Below are 19,145 nucleotides of genomic sequence, written 5' to 3'. Positions count from 1 at the left end.
TAAATCTATGAATGCATTTGTTAAAGTTCCAGATGAAGATCTGTCACAATGTTTATGATGTAGTGAGTAATACTTTATGAGGTGAGTGACACTTTGAAACATGAACTTGGGTCAAATGAGAAAGACTGAAAATCTCATTATTTTCCTAAAGAATATCAGATACTTCTCAGAATTAAAGCTATTTCTTGGGGGCTTATCTTTAAAAAAAAATGAAACATGAAGAAAACATTCATTGAATTTGACTTTATAGACAGATAATTTTCTGTTGGTGAATAGAGGATACCTCCAACCCTTTCACACAACCCAATCAATGTGGTGTCCCCAGCACACATTTGGCAGTTTTGTACTCCATGCATAAATGCTTTTTAAGACTTCCAAAATAAACTCACAGAAAGACACAAATACATTTTTAAAGATATCCATAAAATAATGTTATCTAGAATTGTATTTGAATTGTATTTATAGTTACTTTATTTTTATTTCTGATTTTTTCAATACTTATAAAGTAGTGCAAGTCAACTGACAATGAAAATCACCTTTACAAAATATAAAGAGCTTTTTTCTTTAGTCCAAGATATTGACAAAACTCATACAGCATACCAAAGTAAAACACTAATATTTAACTTCCAGAAAAAGTTAAAACTTATAAAATGTTCATAAACCTCTAAAATAGATGATTTTAACTAACAGCATGAAGCTTATGCTTTCTCTAATTTCCAAGCAGGCAAAATATTCATATTGAGTCACTACTCAGTTTCTAAAGAGTTTAGGTCAAAGAATAATACCTACTTCTTAATGGATCTCTGTCATACTCTCCATGCTCAGACACACTGCTGTACCAAACACTGTGCAAATAACTATTTAAGAAAACTGAAATGCCCTCTCTTAGACAAGTATTTAGTTTGGGAATAAAATAAACCAACAAATCATCTCAAATGTTTCCACAGGCTACATGGAGGAGAGGAAAGGATGATTTTTACAGGCCACGCAGCTGAGAGCAAAAGTTGACTCTGGGGTCTACTGTACTACAAGTTTAAACATATTATGCCTTTTGTAAGGCTTTTTGTAAATCACCATAGAAGTTGATTAAAGTGCTTGCCATGGCTGTGTTGACTGCAGACTGCGGAATCATCCCACGCAGATCCGTCTGAATATAGCCTGTCAAAAGACTCTGGTGAGGATTGTCTTTAAGCGGAACACAAAACCAACCACAGGGATGGTTATATCCACGAATAAATTCTGGTCTCTTTTCACTCCAATCAAGACTTACCCCTACAAGGAAATTTTAAATTAACACTTAGCAGTGACTGAGATTAGTCTAAAACTCTCATTAAAAATTATCATCAGTGGGGCGCCTGGGTGGCGCAGTCGGTTGAGCGTCCGACTTCAGCCAGGTCACGATCTCGCGGTCCGGGAGTTCGAGCCCCGCGTCGGGCTCTGGGCTGATGGCTCAGAGCCTGGAGCCTGTTTCCGATTCTGTGTCTCCCTCTCTCTCTGCCCCTCCCCCGTTCATGCTCTGTCTCTCTCTGTCCCAAAAATAAATAAACGTTGAAAAAAAAAAATTAAAAAAAAAAAAAAATTATCATCAGATATCTTGTTTAACTATTTTTCTTCTTATCCATGTAGATGAAAAACTAAGCCCTAAGAGTAACCATGGAAGAATGAAAAAGATAATTACCAACTAGAATTCTGGCAGGGGGCTGGTAAGTAGGTAATGGGGAAAGTTCTAGTCACGTCAGAATAGGTAACATTATGTAATCCTGGTAACTCCGTGGAAACTATGAATCGTGGCTGTAGCATCCAGGCTTCAAGGTACCAAAAATCAAAACTATGGTACCACCACTACTGCCTAAAGGCACTACCACATCCAACTTTGGTACTGGCTGGTTAAGAGTCAACAAGGAGATACTTACCTACAACTGCTAACTCAAGTATATACTACACATAAAAAAAGATCAATTTACCTATAGATCTATTTCAGAGAGCAGGAGCCTTCTAAGAGCAGTATTTTTAATTTTTAGAAGACAACTATTACACAGCTCAAGGAAACAAAAATGCTCTAACACATACCAAGTCTATTCTTTCTATGTATATGACTAAGAAGTTGTTTTCTGAGAGTGACTTAAAAGGAAATCTATTTGCTATATCCCTTTCTCATAGGCAGTCATTTAACTCATATTTGTCAGCCATCACGTGGAAGCTACCATGTAACTGAGAAAAAAAAACTTACCAGAAAGATTCCCAAACCCTACTTGATATTGTTATTTTACTTCCTAGGGTGTTTGCAAAGCTTAAAGTGATTACAAAATAAGTGTGAAGGCTGAAAATACATCTCACGTAGAACGAAACATCCAGCCTAGAAAACTCAAATATTTAAAACAAATGAAAAGAAAGTATAAGGTTTTGATATAATTACCACAGGATAGAAGCCCTTCTTCATAGCCCACAGTGTAGGAGAAATCAACAAACTCTCTTGGGGAAATTATATTCCAAAGCTGGCCAGCAGTAGTATAACGCATCACACAGCAATTCTGAAAGGGAACAGGTAAGAGGTATTACCAAGGAAATATATATTGACTCATGTATCACTAATTAATCTTTAGTAAAAAACTGATACTCATTTAAAATGTATTATAATTATTATTGATAACAATTCTTACAGTGATTCTTACAGGTTTAGATCTCTATTCTAAATATCACTGCTACTGTATGTTTGTGAATAAGATATATGATCAAAACACAAAGAGTTAAGCTGCCCAGTATCCAAATATCTAATTCAATACAGTGGCCTTTTATCCTATATGATATTCAACATGGAAATAGATGGTGTAGACTACAGGTGTTTAAAATAAAATCCACAAATCCATGGACTAAAACACCAAATAGTTCAATAAAGAAATTCAAACATGGCAAGAATGAATTAATAAAAATAGAAAAAGAAGACAACCGACTTTGGGTTCATAAGTCTCTAATGCCTAAGGTGGCATTTTATCTTTGGTCTTTAATTTTGGCTTAATATTAATGGAAAAACATATAATTTTTTATTTGATGGTGAATATGATGGTGGTGTTTTCAGAATTTTAGATTTCAAAGCCTCATTAAAGACGCTGACAATTTTCTTAAGCAGCAAGGGTAGAGCTATTGTGGAAAACAAATTCAGTTCTGACGAATACTCATTAGTTAATAAGAGGAAACTCAAGCTTTTTAAAAGGCATCAAGGATTCCCCTATGAGATCTTTGCCGTGACTACCTACTCTCAAAGCAATGAATACGTGTATGTATACATGCTCATCCTTACATGCTCGCTCTGTCTCTCTGCCTCTCTCTCACAAACACACACACAATCTGAAGTAATGTTTTTAAATAAATACCTCTTCAAAGTGTTCCAAAATATCCATTGAAGTCATTAAGCTGTCCCAATCCAAGCGACAGGGACCGGGGCGTATATGGTCTATTACACTATTGACGACGTCATCTATAACACCTTGGGCTTTGAAACTGGAGAAAGAATATTAAAGTCAAATGCTATTAGAATGAAAAATCTCAGCATGCCCGCATCGTTCAGAGCTAACTTCAAAAAGAGTACAAGTTAACAAAGATTTTTTAAAGGGAGTAAATCCCACTGTTTTTCTGATAAATGTAGTGATGTCAATTATTTTATCAGACTGTACTGTTTGCCCTCAAATCTGATAAGATATGCATGGCAAATTATGTTGGCATAAACATAGTAAAGTACCTTCACGTTACGGGATAGCTGAAAACAGTTGGCAGAACGCTAATGCTTCATTTATTTTGTATGCTGTTCTTTTTTCAGTTATGCTCTAACATGTTATTAGTATACATATATTTTTGCTCTTTCAAAAACTGTTTTATGACAAGAAAAGAAAAATAGGTCACCCAGGAAGAGAACACCGAGGATGGCTCGTGAATTTTATCAGAACTTGGCATGTTTCAAAGGTGGCATTACATATCAATGGGGAAAGGATGTACTATTCCATAAATGGTGCTTTGATTCAACACTTATCCTAATAGAGAAATTAAAAACTGAATCGCTACTTGACAGCATTCAAAACAATTAATTCCAGATAGACTAAAAACCACCACATAAAATTTAAAACTTTGAACTTTGTGAACTCAAGATACAGGGGGATTTCTTGAATACATAAATCACACAAAAACACAAATAATATGAGACAGTTGAAATTAAAAACTTGCATATCACAAATGACAAAATTAGTAAGTTTCTTTTAAAACCAGCACAGACTGGAAGAAGGCATGTGCAACACATATGAACAGACATAATTATTACAGAGAATACATAATTAATTCCTATAAACTAATGAGACAAATATAATCTAAAGAAAAGATGGGCAAAGGATACGGTAAGATTGCCCTGAAATGTCGATAAATTTAGAAAAGATGCTCAACTTCACTCATAATGAAGCAAATAGCAACAAGATACCATCTCATACCCCTGAGATTGGCAGAGATTAAAACCATAACCAGTACTGAATGGAAGGGAATGAGAACTCTCAGACTGCTACCATCACTTTAGAGAGCAATTTGGTTAACGTCTAGTGTAGCCAACCCAGGTGCACCCCAAAGAAAATCACACGTGTGTAGGAGACAAATACCTAAGAAGTTTACTATAGCACTGTACCTTATAAGGGATAACTGACAACAACCTAAAAATTTGTCAGTAGGCAAATTTGCAAATACAGATAAACATATCGCAGCATTTTCTTATGAACATGGAAGAAGAGGTCTACATGTAACAACATGGCTAAATCTTGAAAACACAATGTTAAATGGAAAAAATTAAAGGAAATTACTGAAGGAAACACACACACATATGTGGTCAAAGAATAAAACAGGAATAACATACACTTTAAGATACTAGTTAACTGGGGAGGAAAGAAAAGAGAAGAAATGAGAGATAGACCAGCTTTAACTCTATCAGTAACCTTTCAGAGGGGGGTCTTTCTAAAAGTCTTTTTTCTAAGTGTATTTATTTATTTTCAGGGAGAGAGAGAAGAGAGCATGCATGTGCGTGGGGGAGGGGCAGAGAGAGGGGGAGAGAGAGAATCCCAAGCAGGCTCCACACTGTCAGTGCACAGCCTGGCATGGGGCTCGATCTCAGGAACCACAAAATCATGACCCGAGCTGAAATCAAGAGGAGAACGCTTACCCTACTGAGCCACCCAGGTGCCCCTCTAAAAGTTTTTTTAAAGCATCTGAAGCTGTTTTATCGTCTTGTAAATGCTTCCAGCTCAAACTTACATTGTCTCCCCTATCCTAAATCTGCTCTTCCCTCCTGTGTTCTCTAACTTTGGGTGGATGGTGGGAGTGGGGGCAATACAAGTTAATCCAGTCACCCAAATTAGATATGTGGGATTCAACTTGGACTCTCTCAACCCTATTTCAGTAGTCACAATTAAAGTCACCATGTTTTATCAAGATGACTTCCTAAATGTAAAGTGCTCAGGACAATATTTGGCTCTCAATAAATGTTAGCTATCATTACCTCCACCACCATCTTTAGATCTCTGTCACGTTCACCTGCCCTTATCAACTCCCACTTAGTTAGGCCACTCTGCGTCCAACTCGACACTGCAACCATTTCTAGCTCTTTGGATCACATGTCTCTTTAAGTTTCTTAAAAAAAAAAAAAAGCCAAAGATCTCTTCCCAGGAATATAACATTGACACCAAATTATATATATGATCTTAAGGAAACTTCAAAAAGCTAGCCATGGATTCCCAGGGCAAAACCTCTTCTCTAAACTCTCCACACTCATTTCCATGTTCCATTTTTCGCAGTGCTATCAGAGGAAGTTCAAAATCTTTGAGGACCTGGGAGGTCGGGGTCAGGGGTAAACAAGGGTAAGTGCAATACTGAATTTCTTATTCTAGAATTCAAAAATCCTTCAGACATATGCTCTCCTCACCCTTACTTTATGCTCCAGCTATACGAACACAACTTCTACCTCCCTAAACAAACTCCTTAGAGTGTTTCCCATGTGTGTTTCTGGAGGAGATGCAATCCCCTCTGCCTGGAATACGAATCAGTTCTTCATTCCCTAGGAAATAGCCATTCCTCCTTTAAAGGTCAGCTCATATGCTGACTCTTCTATGAAGTTCTCTCAAATCACCAAGTGTAATGCTCTCTTGGCACTTTTTATGCTTTTCAACCCCTACTGGGAATTGGTGATCTAAATGATTAATTCACACTTGCTTACAATGCTTAATCTGCAACTCCAGTTTCCTGGTCCTTGACATAAATATTGTAGAACTCATCTTTCTGGAAATGCTATCTTTGGTATTATACTTCAGAACAGTTTCATTTTTAAAAGGGCTGAGTCCCAAGGATGTGAACATTCCACTGCAATTACACAAGGCAATTGTCTCCACTGGCTTTAAAAAACAATTATTTTTTTTCTGGTTAAAAGCGTAATTCGTGTTCAACTATATGTAAATACCAAAAAAAATGGAAACAAAAATCACGTATAAAACTGCCATCTAGAGGTATATGTTTGGTGTTAAGTAAAAACATTTATTTTTTATTTTTTTATTTTAGAGACAGAGAACGTGCACACATGTGTGCTCCAGCAAGCAGGGGAAGGGCAGAGGGAAGGCCAGCATCCCAAGCAGGCTTTGCCCTGTCAGCACAGAGCCCGACACGGGGCTCAATCCCACAACCTTGGGATCATGACCTGAGCTGAAATCAAGGGTCAGATGCACATCTGAATGAGCCACCAGGAGCTCCAAGTAAAAACATTTTAATATATAAAAGTATATAGGGGCACCTGGGTGGCTCAGTCGGCTAAGTGGCCAACTTCAGCTCAGGTCATGATCTTGCAGTTTGTGGGTTTGAGCCCTGTGTCGGGCTCTGGTGCTGACAGCTCAAAGCCTAAAGCTTTGGGTTCTGTGTCTCCCTCTCTCTCTGTTCCTCCCCACCTTGCACTCTGTCTCTCTCTCTCTCTCTCTCTCTCTCAAAAATAAACATTAAAAAAATTTTAAAAATATATATATAAAGTCAACTCACAATTATGCTACCTGCAATTTAGTATTCTGCTTTATTCACTTTACATTACATTGTGAGCATTTTCTTGTGTTTTTAAATAATATTTTAAAATGTAGTTTTTAAAGACTGTAAGATACCACGTTTCAAAATTTAACCATTCTCTGACTATTGATTATTCAAGTTGTTTGTAATTTTTAATATTGTAAGTAATGCTGTGATGGAAGAGGTAACTACTCAACTATTATCTTTCTTACGATTTCTTTAAGATGAATTCTTAGAATAAAGTATGCTATAACACTGAGTAAATATAGAAGACTAGAAAGGTCTTATACAACATGCTAAGAAGTTAAGATTTTATCGGCCATTTGATATCATTATTTATGATTCCCTTACCACCACCTCAGTCCACAAGGGATATAGACATTTTAAGACTCTGAATTCATAAGGTTATTTGCTTCCCAGAAAGTTTAAAATATTAAAAGCCAAATTTCATAGGCAATGATGATTTAGTGATCATTTATATATAGGAAATTTGGCAATGTCTTAAGAGCTACATAAAACTAGAAGAATTTACTTACAGGTATCCATTAAATTCTTCTGAAGGTTTTCTCCAAATTGTTACATCTTTCTAGAAAAATAAAAACAGTATATGAACATAAATAATCACCTAGCTAGAAATGTGGACATAAAACCAACAATTTCAAATTGCAGAGCATGTCCTTGCATTAAAATAAAACTTAAGTAAATATTCAAAGAGATACATAGAAGTCTTTTATGCCATCAAATGATCCATATCTGAATTTCTTCTGTTTCCTAAAGTTCTTCACATCTTCCTTAAAGTACAGACCTCCAAAAAAGATTTTTTAGTAGCTTAATGAGATCCAAACACTGTTAAGATCCAGTGAAGGCTCTATCTTGCCAGCCATTATTATTTGCCTCACTCCAATCTTATCTATTTACCATTACTGACACATTTAGACTAAGACAAAAGGAATGCTAAATATTTCATTCTGACCTTGCTCATGTGTATTTTTTTAAATCAAACAAGTCACATCTATTATGGCAGTGCTACCTTGAATTAGTCCCTACATCCTTTTTCTGATCATTTCCCAAGAAATCTTGACCATCAGACAAGCTAGAGTGCTTCACTGCAAGAGTCCTGGATCCAGGGCTACTTCTGTCAACACTCAGCCATGTGATAGTTTGGACAAGTCTCACTGGTAAGAAAGAAAACTAAATGGCCACCCTCACAGGCTTGCTGAAATATCTGAAACTCTTCCAAACTATCCATACATTCTATATGTTGGCTTTAGAAGCTATACTATAGGTTCTTGTTGCCAAGAGTCTATTCTCATGTCCGCTAGCTAAAGCAGTAATGAAAGCAGTACAGGATTATTATGTTTTTGCCTTGGTGAGATGTAAAAACACTGATTTTATTAGCATAATTATCTATCCTGCACATCTTTCCAAAGAATGGTCCTATTTTCCCTTACCATTTTGAAAGTCATCAACCAACTCATTAGATAAAGGATAAACCCCAAATAGAAGTAATTTAAATAATTTACCATTTTCTTGGCAACTCGCCACTTATCGTCTTCAATGCTATGATACTGGATGAGAGTGTTTTTAAGTCTAGTTGCAAAGACAGCAGCATCAGGCAGGCCTTCCATTTTTTTTTCTTTTTTCCTTTTTCCTATTACAGAGACAAGGATTAGCATCAGCAAATATCACAGTTTGACGCAGTAGACAGAGGAGTCTCAAATCTGGCTTCATAACAGCATCACCTGGGGAGCTGTCAAAGATACTTTGATACAAAGATACTTTGATACAAAGATACTTTGATACAAAGATACAAAGATACACCTGAATCCCACCCCAAATCAACTATTCAGAATCTCTGAGAGTAGGACCTGGGCATAGTTTTCCTAAAAGCTTCCAAGATGAATAACACCTAATCAAGGATGAGAATCACATATTTTGAGTTATTAAAATTATTCCTATAAAAATAAAACACAATCCTATTTCCCTTCCTAATAGAATATAACAAAAAGATATACATTATTGAATTCTAGATAACTTAAAGAAAAAAAAAATTGCTGTTTCCAAACTATAAAAATAAATACACAAGGAATAAATTCTTTAAAAAAGTCCTTAGAGCTTCAGCCATTAAAATTTTAATTTAACATCCAACAGATTTAGGACTCATTCTAGCAAACAAATGAACAAGAAGCACAAGCAGAAACCTGCTCATACCTTCTTTCAGGATAGGGCTACAGAACTCTGAACAATTTCAAAAGTTTGAAGAACTGTACCATTTTCAATATTTTATTTCATTCAGTGAGATGTTATAGGACTCAGTAAGGTATCTGTGTAAGGAAGGAGGTCATAGGAAGACTTTTAGAACTACTAGTACAGCATAAACAAATGGTTCATAATTTTAAGGCAATAATTTTAACTGTATAAAAAATAAAAGTACTATATTATTCACAATTCCAAAGATAAGCTACTATTCAACAATGTTTTTAAAGAGCAATGATTACTAGCCTTAAAGATAATAAACTTAATATAATGAGGGGTTCTGTAATGTGTTGGTTTTAACACATTGCTGAAAATTCTTTGATATACTTCCCATCAAGAAGTGGTCTGTGACTGCATGACTTTGTAGGCTGGGTTAGAAAAGTCCATGCAGTTCTGCAGGTTTCTTTTAGAATAATCGCTCCGGGAGTCTTTGATTAACATGCAAGCATGCAAAAAATCTGGCTATCCTGAGGCTGAAGTGTGGAAAGACCAAAGGAGAGAGGGGGAAATGGGGAGATACAGCACCCCAAAGTCCCAGATCCAGAAGCCTAGTTAGAGCTTCATCCCTGTGGGTACCTCTTGCTTCCCCAGGCTTCCCTCAATTTGGCTCAGTCTTCCCCATCTTAAGAATTTATTTTTACAGTGGAAATTGAGCTAGTAGCTCAAAGTCAAAGCCTCACTGCCTACAATATTCTTGTCCTAATGGTTTTCTTTCTGTCCCTCAAATAGGCCAAGCCTGTCACTGACTTTGGGCTTTGCACTTGCTATTTCTATTCATGCATTATTAAATCCCAAATCTGAGCATGACTAATAACAACTTGTAATGACAACTTCATTTTAAACCTCCTGTCTTAAATACAGCCTTCTACAAGTCGTTATTATATCCTTCTTTTATTTTCTTCGTGGTGCTTATCACATTATGAAATTAACCTGTTTATTTATTGGTGTACTGTATTCTACTCTTTCACCATCGCATCTTCAACTAACAAAGCAAGGGCCTTTTGTCTGCCTTATTTACCAGTGTTTCCCCACCAACTAGAACACTGCCTGGAACACAACAGGTCCTTAATATTTGTTGAAGTGTGTTTGCTTCAAAACAAGAATTGTTTTATTTTAATTTTGTGTCCTTTTGGTGCCTTGGTGCACTCCAGTAAAAAGGATAAAGGAGAAAAAGCTTCTGGGCAAAAGCTGCACAGTTTACAGAACCATCAAGTTACTACTACAAAGGAGATCAAGAAAAGATCTACATGAAATGTCAAGCCTCAAACCTCTATGGGAATGAGGCTGTAATTCTCAAGGACAAATGCATACATCAGGATCACCTTTGTTACATTTTGTAGTAGTTGTTGCTGTTAACAAAGATTCCCTCCCTAGTCTCTTCTGAGTGCTCTTTTTAACCAAGCCTTGTTCTTAGGCTTGTCCTTGGCCCCCAAGGTTCAGTTCTATCAAGAATCCTGCTGAGCCAGTTTACAAAAACCCCTCACCCTCAAAAATTCCTCAACCTACCCTTGATCTTGTCACACTGCCCTGTGTTCAGCACGAATCCTATGTCAATTTAGCCAGAATTCCCCTTCCCCCTAATGTTTCCTCTTAGCAATTTTCCATCCACTGGACACCCACCCCACCCTGCTCTTTGACAACAAATCCCCACTTGTCTCTGTTGTATTCAGAATGGACTGTAGTTCTACACTGAGGTTTATTCTCCATTATTGCAATAGTTCTTGAATAAGATTTGCCTTTACCACTTTAACTTCTGTCTGCCTCTGGTTTTCTTTGACACTGTTTTTAGATGTTGCATTTCAGGGCCCAGCGCAGATAGTGCGATTCAGTGGCCCTGATCTGGAGCAGCCCCCCATAATCTAAGTTCGTTAAAAAGCCTTGCTAATTATTCTGTTATCCAGCCAGGGGTGAGAACCACCGGTCTAAAAACTAAAGGTGACAAAAATAAATCAATATTGTAGTCAATATTTAAATAGCATAAAGCAGGGCACACAAGACATTCAAAATGATAAACAATAAGATGATATAGAACTGTAGGGGAGGAAAAAAACCTTTTTCTCTACTCTCTTAGGTTCTGTCTCTGAGACCTGCAAATTAAATTGACAAAGGTATATTAACAGGAGAAAAGGCATATATATTTTATTCACTATTTATATTTTAATTTTTATGTGCATAGAAGCCTTCACAATAAAGAAATGGAGATCCAAAAAAGCAGTTAGACCTAGGGCTTATACACCATTTTAACAAAGGGTGATAAATTGTGGAAAAGTGATAAAACAAAGGAAGAGGGGGCTGGGCTTCTAGTGGTGGTAAATTATGAGGAAATATATGAGAGAAAACTAATAGAAGATAAGAGTTATTGTAGTAAAGTTTGTTTGTTCAGACAATCACGGTGTCAACTCTGTGCCCAGTGATGAGTTGTCCTCCTTCCGGTATAGGAGAGAAGAGAAGGAAGACCTTCACAAAGGGAAGTTTATGTCCTACTTTTAGGCAGTAATGGGAGGGAAAACAGCTCTTTCTGCATTTGCTGCTGACTGCCTTCAGCTCAAAATAATCCCTATTCCAAAGTGGTATATTTTGGGGTGGTATATCCTTTCAGAAACATAGCAAAGTATATATATAAAATTCAATAATGTAGAATTTAGGATCTATGTAAGTGATGCAAAATATAGATCTCACCCAAAGACTAAAAAGTGGATGATCTCATTCAAAAAGTATGCCAGTCAGGAATATATCCGATTTCCCCTCAAGAGACTGCTGACTTGGTAGCCAGTACAACGACCTTAATCAAGGGTATGTTACAAACAAGCACAAATTCTTAGAGAAGACTTGAAAAACCAATCTATTACTAGGATCGTTATGATCAAACAATATTCTGTAAACCCAAAGGCTGCCTGCCAGGTTCCTGTGGTTGGCAGATAAGATATTTTTTCAAACTCCTTGATAGAAATCAAAGATGAAATGTAAAGATGCTATTACCATTGACAACATCATCTTTGTGCAAATCCATTACACAAATGTGAGCCAGAAAAACTACCTATAAAGATGAGAATCTGAATCTTTGAGGTGCTTACCTTAGTAATCTTTCTGATCGCTCTTACTGATCACTATAAAGTCCAAACTCCTTAATATGGCTTATGGACCCTTTTATGATCTGGCTGAGCTTTATTGCCTAATTTCTACTCTTCTTTCCTGGACTCCTATAACAACTAGGTTAGCTTCCCCCTACCCCACCAACGTTTGTCACGGCAACTCTGTAATTATTCACTTGTCATCTTTTCCAATTTAACTGTAAATCTTTTGGGGCAAGAAGTGTGACTTGCTCAATGTTATCCTCCTTAGGTCTACTAACATGCAGTAGGAACCCAGTAAATAAAAGTGGGAAAAAGAGGTAGATGGTGAGCTACTAGCCTCACTTATGAAATACCTCAAGATATCTAAGATGGGCCCATTTACACCAATCATCCTTGAGCTTCTGAATGACTAAAACATTCTTTGCCATAATTAAATACAGCAATTTCTCAAGTAAGTCTACTATTTGCCAAATATCTAGCATATACCAGGTCCTAGAACTAAAGAAATGGTTATCATCCAGTCTTTGCTCTCAAATTTGACTTATTCCACCTTTTAAATAAATGTTTAATTGCAACAACAACAAAAGCTAAAACATTAAAAACTAGTAATAAGCCTCTTTTAAGGGTACTGGAGTAGGAGGTAGGAAAGGCAAACAATAAGTGTAAACTCAGAAAGCTCTTTTTTAGCCCAATGAAGTATTTAACCAGGCAGTTCATTCTTGCATGGACATTTTTCATCAAGATTAAGTCCAAAAGAGAATATGGCTACTGTCTGAACTATCTGTGTGTGGGCAGGCATAACATCTCTCTCAAAACATATTCCCGAATTGGGGGTTGGGCAGTATGGAGTTATTATCAAGGTCTTGATGCTCTCCTAATAAAGCAGGGTACTCACATTAATTGAAAGGAAAGTATACAATATGCTCTACTAAAATCTCCACCTGTGAAGAATGTGAGAAAAATGTTCTAAATACTATTCTGAACTCCCTCTTACTAATTCTTTTATTCCCTTTCTTGACCTACATCAGAAACTCTCCAATTCCATCACTTAACATTTCAGAGAACAGGTACCACTTAATCATATCAGAATCTAGCAGTTCCTTAGAAAAGGTTATCTACTTTTGAGAGTTCTATTCCTCAGTGCTCAGTAATATCCACCTTCATTTTTTTCCTTACTTTAGACTAAACTTTTTGTTCATGTTTCCTATGCCCATGTCTTTGCAATAATCACTAGTGTAGACAGTGGCTGCCATCATAAAGCGGGCAGCCTGCCCAAGTTAAAAATTGTCTTGTGGCCATCTCTCAGCATCATAGGTCTGTGACCAATACAACTCCAATTTTCATTAAATTTACATCACAAGGAGATGGCCATAGGTTCTATTTTAAATATGAAACATAATAAACACTTTAACCTCTAATATAAAGTGAAATGTTGTAAAAACCTGTACTTATGTAATATGAAGTCAGAACTCACTATTGAAAGAAACTATTAACAGAATTGTTTAAACTTCAATTTCCCAATTGATAAGGGTTTCATTTAGTTGAATAGCTTCAATTTAGCATGCCATAGATTTTCCCCCAAGATATTGTGCAAACCAAGGCCTTGTAAATTATTTTTCCACCTAACATAAACATTTCAGCATATCCTTGATTTCCAATCAATTTTGAATTTGTAATTTAGCTTTTCAAACTCAAAAACAGTAGGTTCTCATTTTTGAGACTGGCTATAGCAAGAATCCAACAGAAAAGCCTACTTCTACAATGTCACCAATGTCCCTCTGTTTCAGTGCTCACTTTAGCTTTAGTATTAGCTTTACAGCCATGTTGAGACTTTTTACAACAGTTAAGGCAATATTAAATTCTAATGTTACCTCGGGACACCTGGGTGGCTCAGTAGGTGAAGCAACCAACTCTTGGTTTGGGCTCAGATCATCTCACAGTGTGTGAGTTCGATCCCCCATGGGGGTTCTGCACTGACAGCGCAGAGTCTGCTTGGGATTCTCTGTTTCCCTCTCTCTCAAAATAAATAAGTAAACTTAAAAAATTCTAATGATATTTCAGCTTTAAGTCTGAGTCCAAGGTCATCTTTGAACTCCTAATGCTCTAATCCTTTACTTAAAATAATAATAGCTAACATTTATTGATCACTTACTATGTGACCAGTCTTCCTGTCCACTTTAAATTGTATTATTTCATTTAATCCTCATAAACAACCTTCAAAGCTGATCCTATTATACTGATTTTACAAAGTAGTAACAAAGAAATTAAGTCACTTTGTCCATAATCACACAGCTAATAAGCGATAGAACCAGAATTCCAACCCTGAGCTTCTGCCTTCACAGTCTAAAGGTCTATTCTGTAAAACACCGGAAGTTGATCACAAGCTAGAAGAGACTTTACATTAAAAAAATATGACATCATACTGAATTTGTCATTTTGTCTTGGCTCCTGATCCCAAAATAGCTCAGGTAATCTTTCTTAACTATACATTAGGGATAATAACACTAAATTACTGGGGATTTAGATGAATTAATACATTTAGTATCGGGGTTGGAAGATTGTTAAGCACCGGAAAACGCTGCCTCTTATCAGTATCACTCAGTCAGAGCTTGGTGTGGGAAGATGGGACCCTACGTTGTCTGTGCATCTACTACGAACCAGGAAGCACTGTGCCCACTCACAGAACGCGACCTCAGTGAATCTTCACTGCGGCCCTGGACGCGAGGTTTTTACTGCCCCTTCCCCTTGTAAGCGACGCAGAAACGCCTAGTGGGCATCCAAGTCCTTAAGCAGGTGAGCGGTGCCGAGAGGCGAGGTGCAAGCATTGGGGTCCTTCCGGGGATGCCTTACCTCCCTCACTTGTAAGGTCTGCACCACCCGGGCGCCGGCCTCCGCCGCCCCGCTGCCCGGAGCAGCTCCGGAAAACGCCCCGGACAGGGCGCCCCGGTCGCCCCTGTCGCCTTCCCTCCCGGCCGCCTCACTTCCGCCGTTACTCCGCGCCTCCACCCACAGCTCCCTGAGATAAAGCGAGGCGCGGTGAGCGGCTAGGCGCGACGGGCCGCACCGCACTCACGGCTTGGGGCAACACTGACGCTCGGGAGCTCCCTCAGCTTCCACGCCAAGCAGAGCCGGCAGAGCCAATGGGCTACGGGCCACCTCCGCCATTGCAGCCAATTGGAAGGTACCAAGTATTTCCGCAGCTCGAACCCGGGCGCACCGGAGAGCAAGTGGCCGAAGTTGGCCTGGGCAACGTGTGTTTGCTTGGATTGGCTGGCGCGGCAGCGTACGGAACGCTGATTGGTCGCCAGGAAATGGAATGATTCCTCGTGAGTGTGGGCTGGCAGGAACCCGGCAGGGTTCCCTGGGTGTGTGGGAAGGCGGGTGGGTCGGGCTCCGGCGGGGTATCCCTCGGCGGATTAATGGCGCAAGAATTTTGCAAGAGTAAATCCAACTGGGAGAAATACGAACGCCAGAGGGAGTGAGTGATGACAGTGAGGGATGAGGCTGGCCTAAATTTAGAGGGCTGTGGAGATGTAGTATCACGCAGCTGCAGCACCCCTCCCAGGACCAAAAAAGTCTGGTAAAAAAGAGAAAGCACCCGTGCAGAGGATGACAAATCCTTCGGCTTTCCGCTTCCTCTGGCTTAGAATCGGCAGCGCTGAATGAGAAAGCCTATAAACAAAGTCACTGCGACCCTGCGAATTGATCTTTCGCCAAACATTGTCCTCAGAAAAGGGAGATCAGAAAGACCACCTTGAAAATAGAGAAGGGGTGTGGCAGGTGGCTTTCGCAGCCTCATGAAGTATTCTGGTTTTCGTTTACTTGAAGATGAGTAACATTTCCAGTGGCTGTGAAGTCACGGATCGGATAGGATGTTTGACAAATCACTAAATGTCAGGTGTTTACAAATTATATTTACTAGGATATGTAGTTTGAGGACCATGAGAAGGAATACAATGCTACACCATTAGTCATTTTGGACAGACTTGCAATGAGAACAAATAATAATTCATAAATTTTTAAATGAATGTCGTTAAAAGAATCACCAAACACCACTTGGTAGTTATTATTGGCAGATTTTTAAAATCCTACCTCATTATTAAATCTTACCTCATCCATAGAAGGAATAATAATTTGGCTGGTGATTACTTTTCCATTATCTCACATATAATCATCAGTAAAACTCACCTACCTTGAGGGGGCTCTTCAGTGGATTTAGTGAGGTATAAAGTATGTATAAGACCTTATACAAAGCACTTTTCCACAACCATCTGAAATTATTATCCAAATATGTATGCAAACAAGGATCACGATAATTGGCCAATAATAACAAGCAAGTGAATAGAGCCCCAAGCATAACTCTTAAGGCAGATTACTTAATTTCTGAGTAGCTGAACTGGAATTTAGTTCAGGTCTGGAGAACTCGAATACGGGACCTCTCAACCCCCACAAAATTCAAACTGTGTTTCACCTCTCTGTCAGGCACCTGTGCACAGCGGTGAGGACCAGAAATGAAAGACCTAATCCCTGCCCGGAAGGTTTACACAGTTGAACGGTGGAGAGGAACAAGTCCTCAACAAGTAGAAAATTAGGACCTCTTGTTATTAGGATTCAGCTGTAAGCACATTGCTCAGCAGCTCTGTGAATTCTCTTCACAGAACCGGGTAGAACATGTTTAAAAGAAAATTAACTTGGCTTTTGTTGTTGTTGCTATTGTGATTGTTAGGGGGTGCTGCATAAAGTCATTACATCCCATTTATGCCCAGTAGGGAAGTTTTTCTTTGCCTTTTCTTCTTCATCTGTTGTTGTGATTTTTGGTTAGAAAGAAGTTGGAGGTAATTAGAAACCACCCTATATCTATCAAAGTGGACTTGTACTGGAAAGCAAAACTGCGGGTTCAGAAAAAAAGAACATATTATCATCTGGAGCTGTTATTGATGGCTTACTGTAGACCAGGCACAGTGCTAAGCATTTTACACATATTAGCTCATTTAATCCTGGTAACAACCCTGTAAGGTATGCACTATTACTACTGTACTCATAGGGGAACTGTAGTATATAGGGCCACAAACGAGTCCCCCACCCCCAAGTAGTTTGAAAATGGGGAAGTAAGAACACCTGGGTGGCTCAGTTGGCTAAGCAACCTACTCGGGCCATGATCTCACGGTTCATGGGATGGAGCCCTGTGTGGGACTCTTGTGCTGACAGCCCTGAGCCTGCTTGGGATTTTCTCCCACTCTCTCTCTGCTCCTCCCCCTGCTCACTCTCGCTCGCTCTCTCTCAAAAGATAAATAAATAAACATTAAAAAAAAAAAGAAAATAAAATGGGGAAATAATCTTTCCATCTCGAGTTCAAGTATAAAAGAGACCTAATGTACTTGACTAGCTGTATGGAAGGTCACCCTAAAGCCACCAAACAGCTTCCCTGCCAAGCCCTGACTGTAATCAGATTGAATATATTAACATAGCTAAAGAAAAAATTTCCAAAAAGAAAAACAAAAAAATTGTAAGACACAGAAAAAATATATCCAGGTGACAATAAATCTAGAAGTAAAACAAACAAATAAATAATAAAAACACACATGCACAAATATCCCCCAGCTACTTGAAAATTAAAAAATCAATTATCAGGGAATACTATGAAAAATTATATGCCAACAAATTGGACAACCTGGAAGAAATGGACAAATTCCTGAACACCCACACTCTTCCAAAACTCAATCAGGAGGAAATAGAAAGCTTGAACAGACCCATAACCAGCGAAGAAATTGAATCGGTTATCAAAAATCTCCCAACAAATAAGAGTCCAGGACCAGATGGCTTCCCAGGGGAGTTCTACCAGACGTTTAAAGCAGAGATAATACCTATCCTTCTCAAGCTATTCCAAGAAATAGAAAGGGAAGGAAAACTTCCAGACTCATTCTATGAAGCCAGTATTACTTTGATTCCTAAACCAGACAGAGACCCAGTAAAAAAGAGAACTACAGGCCAATATCCCTGAGGAATATGGATGCAAAAATTCTCAATAAGATACTAGCAAATCGAATTCAACGGCATATAAAAAGAATTATTCACCATGATCAAGTGGGATTCATTCCTGGGATGCAGGGCTGGTTCAACATTGGCAAATCAATCAACGTGATACATCACATTAACAAAAAAAAAGAGAAAAACCATATGATCCTGTCAATCGATGCAGAAAAGGCCTTTGACAAAATCCAGCACCCTTTCTTAATAAAAACCCTTGAGAAAGTCGGGATAGAAGGAACATACTTAAAGATCATAAAAGCCATTTATGAAAAGCCCACAGCTAACATCATCCTCAATGGGGAAACACTGAGAGCTTTTTCCCTGAGATCAGGAACACGACAGGGATGCCCACTCTCACCACTGTTGTTTAACATAGTGCTGGAAGTTCTAGCATCAGCAATCAGACAACAAAAGGAAATCAAAGGCATCAAAATTGGCAAAGATGAAGTCAAGCTTTTGCTTTTTGCAGATGACATGATATTATACATGGAAAATCCGATAGACTCCACCAGAAGTCTGCTAGAACTGATACATGAATTCAACAAAGTTTTAGGATACAAAATCAATGTACAGAAATCAGTTGCATTCTTATACACTAACAATGAAGCAACAGAAAGACAAATAAAGAAACTGATCCCATTCACAATTGCACCAAGAAGCATAAAATACCTAGGAATAAATCTAACCAAAGATGTAAAGGATCTGTATGCTGAAAACTAT

General features: G+C 38.1%; 1 protein-coding gene across 3 annotated transcripts; it reads right to left on the bottom strand.

Annotated features, from left to right (window-relative positions):
• Window positions 1-228: 228 nt before the first annotated feature.
• On the bottom strand, window positions 229-15,633 carry STARD4 (StAR related lipid transfer domain containing 4). Of its 3 annotated transcripts, none has more exons than XM_040446843.1 (6): window positions 15,412-15,633; window positions 8,589-8,716; window positions 7,602-7,651; window positions 3,372-3,498; window positions 2,417-2,531; window positions 229-1,272 (listed from the first exon to the last, which is right to left on the bottom strand). In XM_040446843.1, exons 2-6 carry the CDS (start codon window positions 8,691-8,693, stop codon window positions 1,043-1,045), a joined length of 627 nt encoding a protein of 208 aa, XP_040302777.1. In that variant the 5' UTR covers window positions 8,694-8,716; window positions 15,412-15,633; the 3' UTR covers window positions 229-1,042. The 3 variants fall into 3 exon arrangements, with proteins under 3 accessions (XP_040302777.1, XP_040302798.1, XP_040302788.1); XM_040446864.1 differs by lacking the exon at window positions 15,412-15,633 and adding an exon at window positions 15,246-15,313; XM_040446854.1 differs by lacking the exon at window positions 15,412-15,633 and adding an exon at window positions 9,277-9,379.
• Between the last annotated feature and the right edge of the window lie 3,512 nt (window positions 15,634-19,145).

The sequence above is a fragment of the Herpailurus yagouaroundi genome, unplaced genomic scaffold (genome assembly GCF_014898765.1).
Source record: "Herpailurus yagouaroundi ecotype Mexico unplaced genomic scaffold, PumYag 29, whole genome shotgun sequence".
Lineage (NCBI taxonomy): Eukaryota > Metazoa > Chordata > Mammalia > Carnivora > Felidae > Herpailurus > Herpailurus yagouaroundi.
This window is presented reverse-complemented; position numbering and strand designations above follow the sequence as displayed.

Bases quoted from the DNA above. Each gene is read 5' to 3' on its own strand.
- STARD4 (XM_040446843.1), bottom strand. From the start codon at position 8,693: ATGGAAGGCCTGCCTGATGCTGCTGTCTTTGCAACTAGACTTAAAAAC. The intron at 3,499-7,601 runs GTAAGTAAATTC...TTCTTTCTCCAG, and splicing joins GAAGAATTTAATGGATACCT to TTTCAAAGCCCAAGGTGTTA. The intron at 1,273-2,416 runs GTAATTATATCA...ATTTCCTTGTAG, and splicing joins AGAAGGGCTTCTATCCTGTG to GGGTAAGTCTTGATTGGAGT.